The sequence below is a fragment of the Heterocephalus glaber genome, unplaced genomic scaffold (genome assembly GCF_053883595.1).
Source record: "Heterocephalus glaber isolate CG9 unplaced genomic scaffold, H.glaber_assembly_v1.0 deba00000943, whole genome shotgun sequence".
In the NCBI taxonomy this organism is placed as follows: domain Eukaryota; kingdom Metazoa; phylum Chordata; class Mammalia; order Rodentia; family Bathyergidae; genus Heterocephalus; species Heterocephalus glaber.
In genome coordinates, this window is record NW_028258175.1 from 8,873,754 (window position 1) to 8,890,049 (window position 16,296).

Here is a 16,296-nt window from a genome sequence, read left to right on the forward strand (position 1 = left end):
GAATAATCGATAATGTAAAATAGGAAGAAAAGGTCCAAAGGGGAAGGAAGTGGGAGGGGCAGGGGAAAGGAAAGAAGGGAAAGGAAAAATGATGAGAAATGGAAAAAATGGAAATAAAGTCTTTGTAAATAGGGAAGGGTGGAGGGGGTGAAGGGAGGGCTAGGAATGGGGAAAAAATAAGAACCAAGATGCATCATGTAAAGGTACAATTCCCAATGAGAAATGTCGTTGCGTTGTGTACCTACAATGTACCAATAAAAGAATTTAATACACACAAAAAAAAGACATCAGTATTTAGTGCCATATCTGTTACTAGCCCCATGGCCTTGGGCAACTTTTGTAGGTTATCTATTGCTGTATGTCAAACAGCAAAATTTAATGGCTTAAAAACTACAACCACTTTCTTATTCCAAATGGTTTACGGGTTCACTGGGCTTAGCTGACCTGTCATTCCTCACGTGGTGTGAGCCCAGGCTGTGGTGATTTGGGTCTCCTCAGAGGTGCCATTGAGATGCCACTCTCCGGCCGGGATTTAGCTCAGTGGTTCCACTGCCTGCCTCGCAAGTGCAAGGTCCTGAGTGTGATCCCCGGGACCAGAACAAACAAGATGGCACTTTCATTTGTCTGCCACTCTGCGCTGGCCATCCTCCAAGATGTGAGGGGATTATTGACCAGAATATCCCATGCGCTCTGTCTGTCCTGGAGCAAGTTGAGCGCTTGCTGAGCTCCTGAGTGGGAAGGGAGGTTTGGATTGGGCTCCTGTCTCTCCTTCCTGTCTGCTTGTTCACATTGACTGTCCAGTCCTCCCTGTGAGTAGGGAGGACACCTCTGCCCAAGGGCTGTTGGGAAGAAGCCTGTTTGACAGGTGCTACATGACAGTGCTTTGTAAAGCCAGAAGTCTTTGATGATTCCTGGTGGAAGTGTCATGTTTACCCAGCCCTTAGAAATATAGGTCAGGATGCCTCCAAGGAGGAAGATCCCTGCCCACCTTTGCTGCCCCTGCCTGATTCTAGCCATGCGAGAGATGTGCTTTTTCTCATGACTTCAACAAGTTGCCTGATAGACCTTTCTTTTACTTCCCTCCTTCTTTCCCCTCCTTTTACTTTTCTTCCTCTTCCTTCCTCTATTCTCCCTCCCCCTCCTTTTCCTCCTCCTCTCCTCTCTTTCTCTGTCTCTGTGTCTCTCTTCTTTTAACTTAAATATTTATTCAGCACCCAGTGGACTGTTGTTCCTTTTGTCAGAACCTTTAGTATCTTCCCTGAGATTGAGAACTTGATGGAGTGAAGGGCGTGAGCTAGTGTCAGAGTTCCATGTTGATGGTGGAGTTAAGTAGGGCTGGCTTCCCCTCAGAGATGCTGTCCCTGCTCCAGCCCCCAGGGAATCTGAGTCAGCAGGGATTGCAGCAACCTCACTGCCTGTGCAGTCGTCAGGAAGCTGGTCTCATCTGTGCACCCAGCACAGTGGGTGCTTGCTCCAGGAGGACCCAGGAATCTTGGCTGCCCTATTTCTCCAGTAATGGCCTTTGCTTTCCTTGGATCCTGATACTGCCCCATGACTGCGCAGACCACAGGCAGATGGGGAGTTGCTTTATTTGCAGGATCAGTGAAAAATGAATGGAGATAATGTGCTGCTAGTCACTCCACTGTGTCCCCCGTGGAGGGGTGGAAGAGGAGGTCATGTCCCAGAACTGAGTTCTCCAAGATACCTTAGGCTTCGAATGTCACAGGGGATGTTTGTGGTTTCAATAGGAAGTTGATTTTTCTTACAAAATAATCTCTGTCCATACTTCTTTATTGCCAGTGTACAAAGTAAAATCAGCTTTCTGGATGTTCCCTATGAACCCCAAGGATATCTAGCAGCACTCTGGGTAAACAGCAGGAAAAGACCAAGTTCCAAGATGCTTTGTAAGCTCCACCTTCTGTTGCCATCCCGGAGTTGCTGTGCAGCCTGGGCAGGTTACCAGACACGTTCCTCACAGCCTTACAGGGCCACAGACTCTTCTTCCAAGCAGCCTGCAGCGCCCAGATAAATACCTCCTGGTTTGCTGATCTGAGTGATGCCACAGAATTTGAAGAAAGCCTCTAAGCCAGCAGGACTTAACAACTCCCGCACACTGAAATTCGCTGTCCAAATTGTTCTGGAAAACCAGGATCCCTGAGGGGAAACTTACCTGTCAGGAAAATAGCTGGTACTAGGGTTCGATTCGTTTTGATGAAACTCTTTGTTCCTTCTGATTGTGAAGTGATGCTTGTCCTTCAGAAACCACCTTGTCGTTTCCTTGGCTCCTTTTGGCTGCCGTTTGCTGCTTCCTGTGGGGTGTGTATGCTCAGAGGCTCTTATGGATGAGGCTCGAGGACAAGCTCTGTTCACTTCCTGTAGGAAGTAAGACTGCATTTAAAGGAGGTGGCAACTCAGCATCTTGACAGAGCTAGTCTCCGACAGCCGGGAGCCCTCCTCCAGCCTGATACCTGGGCTTCATACCGGAAGAACCTGCCCTACCTCGGGTGCTGGGGGGAGACTCAGAGAAGAGGAGGGGCCGAGAGCTGCTCTGGGTCTTGCCAAGAAGAAGCTGGAGTCCCAGCCAGGGGAGAGTGGGCTTGTGTGGAAGTTCACGTGGTATCAGAGCCCTAGCTTCATCCTTTTCCATCCCTGATGTATCAGAAAGTTTGAAGGCAAAGTTTCTCCCTTCTGGCTTTGTGCATCATGTGCTGGGCAGGGGATTTTACTTTACCTAATAATATGATGCTGCAGGGCCAGGGATTTAGCTCAGTAGTTCCGCCACCTGCTCCGCAAGCGCAAGGACCCGAGTTCGACTCCTGGTAAAAAAAAAAAAAAGAAATTTGGCTCCAATAATATGATGCTACACACTTGGATTGATACAGAATATGTATCCTGCTTATGTCTTTATTGTAGAAAGTGTCAAAAAGATCTAAGTACTTAAGGCATACTCATCTGACTTGTGTTGTAGAGGTAGCTCACCATCATCTTTTGGTTGTATTTCATTCTAACCATGTGCACATGCAAAGATTGTAAATTACAATTAAGGCCCACACTGGACATTTGTTGTCTCTTGCTGCTTTTTGTTCAACAAAGAGCAGAGCTTTTATCCATGGCATTAAACATTTATCAAAAACACTTTTGGGGGAGCCATTACATTCTTATGTAAATTTTTAATTGGTAGTACATTATTTCAAAAACTCAACTGTCATTAAAAAAAAAAAAAGTATTCACAAATAGTCTTAGTTCTAGCACTGTACACCAGCAGCCCAGGCCCAACCCTGCTCGGCACACACTGGCCACCCTTCTTACTGGTATCTTGAATTGCATTTCTATAGCTTTTTGTTGTGAAAACTAACAAATACAGTGGGATATTCTTGCTTCTCCACGTTTGGACCCTAGGTAGTGTCTAAGATCTGTGTGTGCATCCTGCCTTGGCTTCATGCCTTAGTGATCTATCTTTCATAAATGCACAGAGAAACTTACCTTGTTCTTCAAGAGCATGTTTACAGTTTATAAGAAATTCAGAAGATATCTCTTCCTTATCTTACAAAAAGATAGCAGATGAAAAATGAGTCTCTTTTCTTCCATTCTCAATCTTAATCTATTAACAGTGATAGTCACTGTTACTATGTATTACTTATTTTTTCAGAATTTAACTTTCAGGCCTGTAGTCTCAGGAATGTGTGCATACCCACATATACACAAAAAATACATTTTAAAAATTTGTAAATTTTTTACATAGAAATACATAAAACTTTTAATCTGTTTTTATAAATTTTTTACATAAAAATCATCTCATTAGTATGCTGTAATTTCTTGGCCCATTCCTCTGTAGATAGAGCTTTAGAATGTAATATTTTTTAGTTGTCTAAGCCTTAGAAATAGAGATGATTTTCATCATAGATTTTGGTTGGCGTTTTTTATTGTTTCTTCTGGATCAATTTTGACAGTGAGTTCTTAGATCAAAAGATATGGATGTTTTTAGGGATCTTGTACATGCAGTCCCATGGCTTCCTAATACACCATCTTTCTTTCCAGCCATCCATAGGAAAGTGATAGTCAATAGCAGCTGAGTGACACCCAGTCCAGCAAGTCCTTGGACCAGTGACATGTGAGGTCCTAGGAAACTGGGGTTCTAGCTAGCAGGGAGAGAGGTGGGTTTCTCTTCCTTGGGTTTGAAGGAATCCCTCAGTAGCACCTTCGTAGGAAAAGTCTGCTTCCCAGAGCCTCGTTGAACAGCTTGGCTGCAGACATCTGTGAAGGTCTCAGCCTAGGTTACTTCCCCTCTGGCTGCTGTGCACAAGGTGAAAGGAAGTTCCTAGGAGGAACCACCTCAGGCTGGCCATGCAGGTCCTCTGTGTGGTGTCAAGGGTAGGAGAACATCTTGCTTTCACTCCTCAGTAACTGTCAAATTATTATCAGAGTACATGGTTACTGAGGTTTTCCATATTGCCAGCCATTAACTCTGTCCTCTACAAACAGTAACTTATTTTATCTTTATGGTAATGCTGTGTCACTGTTACACCCATTTTATAATTGACACTCGTATACATATTTTACGGAGAAGAGGTTTGCTCAGTGCCACACAGAGCAGAGAAGTGGGGCTGAGCTGCATGGACCCAGGGCCAGGTTCCATCACACTGTTTTCCTGCCCCCAAAGCCAAAACCCTGTTTCTTTGACTGTCCACAGCCAGAATTTCTTGAGAACTTAACCTCTCTTTTATCTTTTTGCTGGCTTTTTCTCCTTCTGTTGAATGGTTTATAGCAGGGAAGACTCTGAAGTTGGATGGGCCCACGTTCATACCCACTTCCTATATATGTGATTATAGGCAAGTTATGTATTACCCTCCTGAGCCTCAGCCTCCACATCTATGAACTGCAGGTAGAACATTTACTCTTAGGGGTGTATGGAGACTAATGAAGATTGTGAATAATCTCAATGTCCTGGTAGTTAAAAGATAGGAAATTAATATTCTCTCTCTTTCCCTCACTACCCCACACCCTTCTTTGTTCCACATGGTTTTTCTTAGTCTTGATACACATTCTTAAAATCCTAACCAATTTAGTTGCAATCAGATCAAAAAAGGAAGCTCATTCCCTGAATGTTAGAATAATATCACCACTTACTGAGCATCTACCAGACCCCTGAATATTTTGTAATCTTCTTTATAAAATAATTGCAAATCCTTGAGTCAGCCCTGAGAATTGATTGCCCTGTGGGGATGGGGAGGAGCCAAGGCTGGGAAGGCAGCTGCTTACTTGAGGTCATGCATCCCATTGGCTGCTTGCTGGCCCTCACACTCAACTTCTACAGAGTCAGTCAGGATCCCCAGGCAGCACTTGTGGACAACCATCATACCACACAGTTCAGTTTCTGTCACCCAGTAATGTTCTCATGTGCCCCTTCTGAGTCAGGAGAAGCCACATTTGGCCTAAGTTGCTCATACATTATAGTGGTGAGCGAGCCATTTTGGGGTAGACAGTGGCCTCAGTGTTTGTGTATTGGGCCTGTCTCTGTGTGATGTTCATCATGGTGACAATGGATATTTTCCCATTGCACATGTGATATCTTGCATCTTAGTTTCTAATTAGTCCTTTATAGATTCACAATTACATGTTTTTACATGCCTGTGATTATCTCAATAGGATTAACTATCTTTTTCTGTAAAAATAATTGAGATCACTCATGGTAGCATATTTTTATTACTCCAGCATTGTAACTAACCATCCCTCCACAAAATCTTTTATTTTCCAGTAACTGTTGTTTCTTTTTTTGTTTTTTTGTGTTGTTTTTTTTACCTCATTCTGAATGGGAAGTGTTAAGGGATCTTTGAGAGGTAAAAATCTTCCATGATTATGCAAACCATTGTAACCATTATGTGTTTTCTCTCTTCCTCCCCTTCTCCTGATGGTAGGTGCCTGGAGATTTGAGTCAAACGTCCGAAGACCAGAGTTTGTCAGATTTTGAAATGTAAGTCCATGACATATGGTTTTGAGGGTTCTTTTGGAAGTAGGACTCTGCTATTGGCATGTGTCCCAGAAGTACCTAGGAGGAAACAGAAATTACCATGAGGTCTGCATAAGGTTGATTTTGTTATTATAGAAGTGTGGAGTTGTTCTCCTGGGTCCTGAGCCTGCTGACCCATTTTAAATTCCCTTTGGATATTTAAAAGCCTTTTGGCTTTAACTGACATTTAAAAGGTATTGTATAAAATTTTAAATTCTAAATTTTTTCTTTGACAGACTCTCGTCTCCCTATAAGGCAAAATTGAGGGGCAACTACCCCTTCACACAGGACATGTGCTCTGCAGTTTCCCACAGTCTTTACTGTCCCCGGCAGCCTCACTCTGGCCCACTTCACCCGGTCCACTATCTGTGTAGCTCGTGGTGTTTGAAGTCACCACCCCTGGCTTAGTGGAAGTACCAGTAGTCAGTGCATCACTCTGAGTATAGACTGGTCTTGACTGTTTTTGTTGCCTTTGCTGATGACCACTAAGGAGGTTGTAAGTCTTCAGACAATATCTGTTCAGGTTACCTTGGCTTTTGGAGAAGTAATCCTCCTAGGCTGGTAAAGTGGGGTGAGTCCTGGGTGACAGGCCAGGCAGAGAACCTCCTTCCTCTCATTCAATTGTGGTGAATAAAAGAAGGGTCAGCCTCCCATCCCTTAAACCCAGGAGTTTGAGGCCAGCCTGGGCAACCTAGTGAGAGACCTTGTCTCAAAGAATAAAAAAACCCAAATAAATTAAGTCCAGGTTATTGATGAGAAGGAGTCATCCAAGAATAGCTGCTTCTGGGGAAAGTAGGGCAAAACATTAGAAAGAACATTTTCTCACAGCCATGTCAACCTGCTTTGAAATCTGTCACTGAACTCACACCAGTAGATCTTGGGCACACCACTTAACCTCTCTGGAACCTAATTTCCTCACTCTTAAGGGTAAGGTGGTCCTGATACCAGCTTTGCAGAGCTGTGGAGGCAGTGTGAGTGAGCTTAGGAAAACCACAAAGGCATCAAGAGGCCTCTCAGTGTTGGGGGGCTGCCCTGTAGGTGGGATGGATGACTGCCAAGTGTGAGGGAAGGGTGTAAGTCGCAGGAGGGTTTGCCTCCAGGGGGCCTGTGGACACAAGGACTGTAGCATCTAGAGGCTGTGAGGATGGCAACATGTGGAGAACACTGGTGGGAGCAGTTGGGAAGTGAGGTGGGAGCTGTGGAGAGTAATGCCAGAGACAAGTCACTTGTGAGGCAGGAGAGGCTCATCATTGACCTAAGTTTCCCAGGTACCTAGTGCTAGTGCAGGCAAGCATCTGGCTAGGTCCTTGACGGAAGAGAAGACTCGGCCACTCCATCAGTAGAGTGCCCCGTAGTAGCCTTTGCTTGGCCCGTGCCACCTCCTCTCTCTCCAGAAGCCTGGAACTTCTTCTCACTGGTTTGCTCGTGTATGCCAAAGCCAGAAGGACACACTGGCGCCATCGCGCTCTCTCAAGACAGACACTAGGGTCCATCACGGATCTTACAACAGAGGCCCTCATGGATCTTGGGCTCCATCTCCACCCCTTTCCTCTTCCCCTCCCCGCACACCAGCCACCCTGCATTGCCCTTGTACTCACACACAGCATTTCCTCCATGCCGGGTCCTTTTCTAACTCTCTCAGGCCCCACCCCAGTCTCCAAGGTAGATCTTGTCTCACAAATGATGGATTTGAGCTGAGACCCACACTCGGGTGGTTCTGATGTAGAGGGTGGACTCTTCCCAGATGTGCGTTCCCCTGCCCAAAGCACCCTTCCCAGCCTCAGCCTCAGGCTCCTCTCAGTGTGGCAGGCTCTCCTCAGAGCCCCGGCCAAGCATCGCTTCCCAAGGGAGCCTGGTCTGACAGCAATGCCTGCTCGGCATTCACTTTCCTTAGACCTAGTGTCCCTGGGCGACACTGTAAAACAATGGTAATTTAATATTTCCTGTGATTTAAGTGTATATGCACTTATCAGAGCTTCAAAACATATGTGATGATTGACAGAAATGAAGGCAGAAATTGACAGTTCTTCAGTAATAGTTGTTATAGACTTTAGTCCCCAACTTTTAATAGAACTAGACAGAAAATCAGTAAGAAATGAAATCGAACAATACTGTAAACCGGTTAGAGACAGCAGATGCTTATAGAGCACTCCACAAATTACTGCAGAGTACATACCTGGGGTTAGTCAGCTTTCTGGTACTATAACAAAACAGCAGTCTGCTTATAAAGAAAACAAGTCATACAAGGCTGGTGTTGCGTGCCTGTAACCCTAACACCTGGCAGATTGGGGCAGGAGGGTCACAAGTTTGAGGCCAGCCTGGGCTACATGGTAGGGTTGAAGGAGGGAGAAAATGTTTATTTTGCCTCAGAGTGTTGGGGTTTTAGTCCTTGGTTGGTTGGACCTACTGCTTCTAGGCCTGTGCTAAGACAGCACATCACAATGGGGAGCCTATGGTCGTAGAGCAAGCTGCCTACCTTATGGCATCTGGGAGGCAGAGACAGCTTGGAAGAGACCGTGGCCTCGCATTCCCCTTTGAGCACATGCCCCCAGTGACCTAAACCCTCCCACTAGGCCCCACCTCTTCAAAGCTCTCACCACATCCCAGTCATGCCATGCTGGGGAATGAGTCCTCAGCACATGGACTGTTGGGGAACTTTCTAGATTCAGACTGCAGCAGCAGTCCTCCCGAGTGCCCACATCATTCTCAAGGATAGACTGTATGTGAGCCACAGAACATGACTCAGGGTATTTTTGAAAATTGAAATCACACTAAGCATCTTTGAACATCTTTGTTTCATATTCTCTCTCATGTTACACTGCGTGCTCCTGAAGGAAGGGACTGTGTCTGCCTTTTCTAACTTCTTTGTCTCTGGTACTAAAACTATGGCTGGCACATAGTAGGTTCTGAATAGATTACTGCTTAATGAATGAATGAGTGAACAAACAAAAGAACGAACAAAGTAACATGTAAGGGCAGGTGGTCATGGAAGCAGTCGTTCTAATACAGTGTGTAGTAAATGCCCTGAAAGAAGTCTTCAGTTGGTTTGTGTGTGTTGTGTGTGTGTGTATCTGGTGAGTTATAAGTTAAATTTTGAATCATCCCATAAGATAAAACTGTCACATAACCCAGGGAGCCATTGTATATACTTTAAATAGCCCATATCAGAGATTAAATGAGTTAATACAGGTGAAAACATTGAACCATGCATTGTAGGTATTCAGTAAATAATTTTACATTTTGTTTGTTAGGGTTTTTTGGTGCTGGGAATCAAACCCAGGGCCTCATGTATGCTAGACAAATGCTCTATCACTGAGCTACATCCCCAACCCTTGTATTTGTATTTAAATCTTACTTTATTAGACTCACCTACACATTACTTTTGGAAAAGTCCAAAGAGAGGGGGTATTTACAGCTGCTGTCCTGGTTTTCCAACTTCTCATTTCCCATTATCCTTCCCCCCACAAACCCCAAGAGTCTCCTGAGCTCTGTTGTGGACTCACCTTTGAAAATGGGGGTTTGGATCACAAGTTAGTGCAGTGAACAGGCAGTGTGGCTTCCCGGGGTGCTTCAGAAACTGGGCATGACTGTGCCTGGCCTCCCATAGCTCCCCGTCATTGTTCTTTCATCAGAAGTGGAAACTGAGATTCTCATACATTATAGGCGAAGGTCATTCAGCAGGTAACAACTAAAAGGCAGTTCTTTCTATTCTAGAGTATACACTGCATGTCATTCATATGTGTGTGTGTGTGTGTGTATAACTGAATCCCTTCAAAATTGTCTTGGGGCTGGATGGTAAAACTTGCCTTTTAGCTTTCTATTAAGTATTACACTGGTTGTATAAATTGTTCATGCAGAAAGATCCTTGCAGGAGAAAATTCTTTCTTGCCCTGTGTTTTGTTTTGTTTGTAAGTAAAAATGACCAATTTTGATCTTTTTCTTTTGGTCAGATCAAACCGGGCACTGATCAATGTCTGGATCCCATCAGTGTTTCTCCGTGGCAAAGCAGCAAATGCATTCCACGTTTATCAGGTAAGCACCTGGTTTTCAGGTAGACCTCAAAGCTGGATGGAAGGCACTCAGTTGTTAAGCCATGCTGTGCTACCCTTTATGGTGGGAGACTGTACCTAGGAGGAGGTAGGAGGCTGCAGCCTTCCAAACACCAGCATTTTTTTTTTTTTTGGTACCAGAGATCGAACTCAGGTCCTTGCGCTTGTGAGGCAGGCGGTGGAACCACTGAGCTAAATCCTCAGCCCTCAAACCACCAGCATTTTAACTGCCCACCTTCCTCAAGGAAGGAGTTGTGTACCTTCAGTCTGACAGGAGGAACAGGACGTGAGATGAAATTACCTTGTGCCAGCCGACTCTTGGTGTGGCCACAGCACAGACTACTTGAGCAGAAGTGGAGATTTATTGGCTTGTGTTGCAAGCAAGAATCTAGAGGAGGTTAGACTTCAAGCATGCTGACCTTGTGGTCAGGAACCTGCTACCGTTTCTTCTTTCTGCTGCTGTCTCTTCTTTCTGTGCTCAGTATCCTTGGTGGGCAGTTTGGAGGCTGACAGTTTCCAGCGGTGCTAGCCTCTCAGCCTAGCTAGAGGGTTTCAGTGATATTCTGGGTCGTGCCTCATGAGTCTGTCTTGGATTTTGAGCCCATTCCTGAACCCTGAGTTGGGCAGTAGACTTCTGTGGCTGGCCCACTTGGTTCCACTTGGTGACCATCACGGGTGCTAACTTCACCTGACCATATGTCTGAGTTATAGCAGGGAATGTTCCAGATGTTAATGAGGGCACTCTTCAAAAGAAGGGGCAGTGGATACCCTGGACGATTTAAGACTTCAGCTATCTCCTCTGCTTCCTTGTGGTAGAGGTGGACACCCCCAGCTGGGACTTGAGTGTCTAGGTCTGTGTAACCTTTGTCTTCTTTGGAAGTGACTTTGTAACAAGGATCCCAGTTTTTCTTCTCTCATTTTCTGATTCTTCTTTCAACGCTGCCCACTTCCCTGCTGACCTTTCTCTTTTTTGCCGTGGATTCTGATTGCCAACCCTTGTTTCCTCTTGTTCTGGAATTGCTCATGTCGGCATGAACGCTGAGGTGTTTCCTGCTTCCGCTGTCCTTTGAATCACAGTAGTTTTCATTAAGTTTAGTTTTGACCCACCTGAACCCTGTGAAAAGCCTAGGTTTTCTTGCCATTTTTTTTAGTGAGGAGTGACCCACTGTAGAAGTCTTCTCAGCTTGAAGACATTCTTCATAGAGAGTGGGATGGTGAAAAAAGACACTGACACTGAAAATAGGAACTTTGGTCTCAATCTTGTGACCTTAGGTCAATCTAGATTCTTCATCTGTGAAATGGGAATAATACATATCTTATAAAGCTGTTATACGTGTCTTACACAACGGCAGTGAAATTAGAAATGTGTAGCACATGGTAGACACACATTCTTGCCAGCCTTCCCAGATGGTCACTCTGTTTGGTCTTAGATATAAGCATGATGTCTGTATGTAACTTAAGATCTTATGGACAGATGAGTTAGTCTGATGTAAGAAAGTCATTTTATTTGACATACTCAGCTGGGCAACAGTAGCACTTTAATAAGTAGTAAGAGAACCTGAGTGTTTATGATGCTCTCAACTGTGGTTTTAAAAGAGAATTAAATATGCCAGATTCCCAGAAATGAACTTTCTCTTTTCATCTAAAGCCAAACCAAACCAAACAAATAAACACAAAATAAAGCAACCCAAACAAAAGCCTCTTATTGAATGCCCTTCAGATCTGCTTTGTGGTCCTCAGAAAGCGGAGAGGCTGGCTGGAGGATGAAAATAGTGAAACAGGTTTTAAAGCAAAATTAGAATGTGGTAACCCTGGAGAGGTTTCCTTGACTTTTTAGTTTTGACCTCTTCCTTCACCTCATGAAGCCATTTGGCAGTTTTCAGTTTCTGAAAGTCAGCTCTGCTGTGAGGTAGACACAGCAAATATGATGTTGCCTGTGGGACAGTCACAATGATGGCCGTGACGGCGTTAAAGCCACTGTCTCCCTGCCCTTCACTATTTGTAGAGCTTTCCAGGCCCTCCCCAGCCAGTGCACCCAGGATGTGGCCTAGAAGTTAGCAGCCACATCACCTGGAGCAACTTCTGCCTATGCCACAGGCCTCCTGAGTCTTTCCCCACGCTGGAGTGAATAGAGTCATACCACTTGATGCATCCTTCTTCCCTTTTTAGCTGACAGGGTTTCTTGTTGGTTCCTCAATAGCAAAATCTGAGTCCTGTTTTAGACGCCTTTTAAGAAGGCTTTGTTATAATATTTTGTTATATAACTGATATTGGATAGAAGGTGACTCATTTAAATATTGGCACCATGGGGCTGGGGATTTAGCTCAGTGGTTCTGCTGCCTGCCTCGCAAGCGCAAGGACCTGAGTTCAATCCCCGGTACCAAAAAAAAAAAATATATTGGCACCATTGGAAATTTTTTAAAGGATTTTTTTAAATCCATGCTATGAAATTCCACAGGATTTTAGGTGATTTCTAAAGAAATTCTATAGAAAAGAATGGTAAAAGAAGTCAGTCATAAAATATAAACTAAGAGTTTAAGAAGAAAATGTGGAAACCATATTTCCCATGCAATAAAATGTGGTTTTCATTGACTTGTAAACTTCCTAAGGGCTTCCTTACAGCCAATGTGAAAATGGAAATGTGATTATTTTTGGATAATTCCATTGTTGATGACAAGAAAAGATGTTAATTCCTGAAAAGGAGCTCTAGAAGAAATCTCCACGTAGAATTTTAGCTTCAGCATATAAAGGATATACATAATAGATAGTCCTTATTTACATCTCCATGTCAAGTCATTGTCCAATTTCAAAAAGTCTCCTTGGAGAGAAGCCAAGGGCATAACTGCAAAAGGAGCAGAAGTTTCTTTGAAGAGTCCAGACATGGAGCTTTCTCAGGAGGGCTGTGCTACCCAGCACCACTCCCATTAGCCATATGCAGATATTTAAATTTAAATTAATTAAAATAGAATAAGACAAAAGATTCAGTTCTTTGGTCACACTAGCCACATTTAGGTGCTTAATAGCTGCATGTGCTGGTGGTGGCCATGTTGGATGTCAGGAATGGCACCACCTCCACCAGTGTGGAAGATTCTATGGGCAGTGCTGCTTAGAACCAGCTGAGCAGGCATGGGAGCAGCAAGGTTCTCTCCAGTGGTGGACACACCTGTGGGGAGAGGGCCCTTCCTCTCTAGCACTGTCCTTGCCTCCAGTTACCTGGAGGAGAGGACTCAGCCTTATACCATCTGATCTTTTCCTTTTCGGAAAGAAACACAGACCGAGAATCGTCACCTTTGGCCAGCAGAAGTCTTCAGTTTACATTGTTTTGTGTTCAGTATATTTATTTTTACACTTGCCTTCTAGTTATGACGTCATTCTATGTTCCCACTTACCATGGTGATGTACGGTTCTCTTTTAAAATAATTTTAAAGCAAAAGGGAAATGAGTCAGCCTAAAGAAAAATACCAAATAAACAATAATGAAAACTGCAAAAAAGTCAAGGATGTTGAGCTATGGGGAACACTGATATAAAGGAACAAATATACTGTGACTAAAAATTAATAATAATTATAAGCTACAGCTTCCTCTTATTGATTTCTATGTGTTATGTTAAATAGCTCATTCATTTCTGGAAGCAACTCTGTTAGGTGAGAAACTCAAATTATTATTTTATGGACGAGGAAACAAAGACAGAAAAGCATCTCATTCGGTAATATCTGTTCTTAGTGATTTTTGAACAATTTGAGAAATTTTATGTTTCTGAGCGAAGGTAGAGTCTACTAGTTCTTTGACAATCGTAGAAACAGCTGGGATGGTTGCCTTCATTGGGAAGGGAAAGGTCCAGCTTGGTCAAGGTGTTGCCCACATGGACAGCCACATGCATCACTGAGATGGTGGGCAGAGAGTGAACCTGCAGCCATGCCTGGAACTTTCTGTAGGACAGCTCTGGGGCCTCTGGCATGCACAAACATGTTACCCATCTAGCCGTCCAACTCTGAAAACTGTCTGAAATAGTTTTTCCCTGAAAAGTTGTCGAAGCAGGTGTGGGCCCATGGTGATTAGCTGGATGTAAGAGGGCTTCAGGGATGCTCCCTCGGGGCACCTTGTTTGATCAGTGTCTTGTTTGCCTGCGGGGATGTCTTGAAGGTTATACTCCTTTATAAATGCCTGCGAGACTGAGATAATTCGCCCGTAGCATCACTAACTGCTGGGACTGCTGGAGAGGTCTGGCATTGCATTCAGCAAAAAGAACTTTAGCAAGAAATGGTGTTTATTGACCAGATTGAATACATGCTATTTAAAAAGTGCTTGTACTCCTGTGTCCCCAAAGGAGACAGGGTGTGTTCCACACATGCTAAAAGTAAGAAGTGGCAGCATTTGACCAGTTTTCAGTACAAAAGTAGCATTGATATCTGGAGTCTTTCCAATGAAAGTTTGAAAGTCTTCATGAATAAGTATTTCATAGGCTTTTGGGCTGCTAATGCTTGGCCTCCAGCTGGCACTGACGAGAGATAAAATGAAGAAGCAGCAGAAAATACAATGGAAACCAAAACAAAACTCAGGCCTTTACTTTGTATTGCTCAGGTTTTCTCGCTGTTACCTGTAACACAGAGGGAAAGGTTTTCTATCACTTCCATACAACATAATTATTATTTATCAATAAATTTCTAGCTTACACTTTTGAAATATATGATGTTATTCTTCAAATACCCTACTTCCAAACATTGGAGCTCTGTGTTAATATCCAACTGAAGTTTTATAAAGGTATCTTAGACTTTAAAAACTATCCACCTACTTTTTCTCCAGCAAATGTTGTTATATCTGCTAAATTGGAGTGAAATAATACATTAGCACACTTAATTTCTGAGCCCTTAGGTCTTTCCCTTAAAAAAGTTCCTTTAGTGTAAGTACAGTAGGATTCATTTCCACCTTTGAATTTAGCCACCAGGAAACTGTTTGGACAGTATTGTTTGCATAGAGAACTAATTAGGTCTCCTTTGTAAAGAGGGTTTCTTTGTTTCCACAAAGCTTTTTTCCTTTGGTGTGAGTTCTTTACTGCCCCTGCCCTCCAAAATCATGTAGCCTGAGCAATTGTTTTAAAGGTTTAGTTGAGCTGAGTATTTTGTGATGCAGGGAGAATCCATGATTTTTTTCCTATGAATAATGAATCACGGCAGCTCAGTAGGCTGCATGAGAAAGCTGCAGGTGGTTTGGAGGATGGTTATGTTTTTGGACTTCAGGCTTTGAGTTTCCCGACTCTTTCTTTCCTCCTCTTTCCTTACCCTCGGGCCCCAAGCATTCTCTTACCCAAGGCTTGTCTTTGTGCTTTGCCTGGTGTGTTGCTATGCAGAGTCAGGAGTTCCTTAAGTAAAGAAAGATGAAGTGGTAGAGGGATGTGCAGAGATGGGAGCTGTGGGTGCAGTCCTGGGGGTTATAGGAAGCCTCTGCCTCAGCAAGTAACATTCCAGATCTGGGGGAAGGGGCACCAGCTGTAAAGCAGACAAAAGTCCCTTTTACTCATGCCTGATCCTTCCAGTCATGCCTGTGGGCTGAGGCAGCCATTTGCACTCTGGGTCTTTCCGGCAGTACTGGCTCACATGGTGCATGTTAGGTGAAAACCAGGGAAGCATTTGGCTTTATTCTTGCTCTCTCCTTCCCGGAGAACATTCCTCCCACAAAGCCAAGGCTTCTGAGAAAGCCTGATGCCGTTGAAAACAAAAAGCAGAGACAAAGTCTCTTTGGAACATAAATGTGATGGTTATTCTTTTGCTTTTGTCTTTCTGAACAAGAAGAATCTTTTATTTTCCTTCACAGTGTATTGTGCTTCCTTTTCTCATCTGCAAGCTGATAAGGGCCTGCTATATATGCCAGGCCTGCCCTGAAGTCTGCAAAGCCCGGGGTGAGCCAGCCTTGATTCTGGGCTTATCCTCACTGACCTCACAGTCTAGTGAGAGAGACATTCTCCTAAGAAAAGGAGCATTGCTCTGCAGAAAGGGAGACAGTGGACGCTGTCCACCCTGCAGCATGGATGTGACATGGTATGAGGTATAAAGTGCTGAACACAGTGTGTGGCACTTGGCTTTTGTGATTATTACCTTTAGGGAGCTACTAACCACTTGTGATGAGCAAAAAAAAAAACAAACTTATAAGCAGTATCAAAATAATTTCTCCATTTCATTGAATGTCTTTGGACATGCTTGTGTGTTCAAAACTTTGAGTTAGCATCAGCTTTACCAAGGACCC

General features: G+C 43.9%; 1 protein-coding gene across 17 annotated transcripts in view; it reads left to right on the forward strand.

Moving 5' to 3' along the window:
• The window catches only part of Snx29 (sorting nexin 29), a 543,288-nt gene that overhangs the window by 371,352 nt on the left and 155,640 nt on the right, over positions 1–16,296 (forward strand). For all 17 annotated transcript variants that reach the window (XM_087208901.1, XM_087208905.1, XM_087208903.1 and 14 more), the window contains 2 exons: positions 5,916–5,971; positions 9,958–10,039. In XM_087208901.1, the coding sequence (XP_087065027.1) occupies positions 5,916–5,971; positions 9,958–10,039 (138 nt within the window). The remainder of the gene's footprint in view (positions 1–5,915; positions 5,972–9,957; positions 10,040–16,296) is intronic.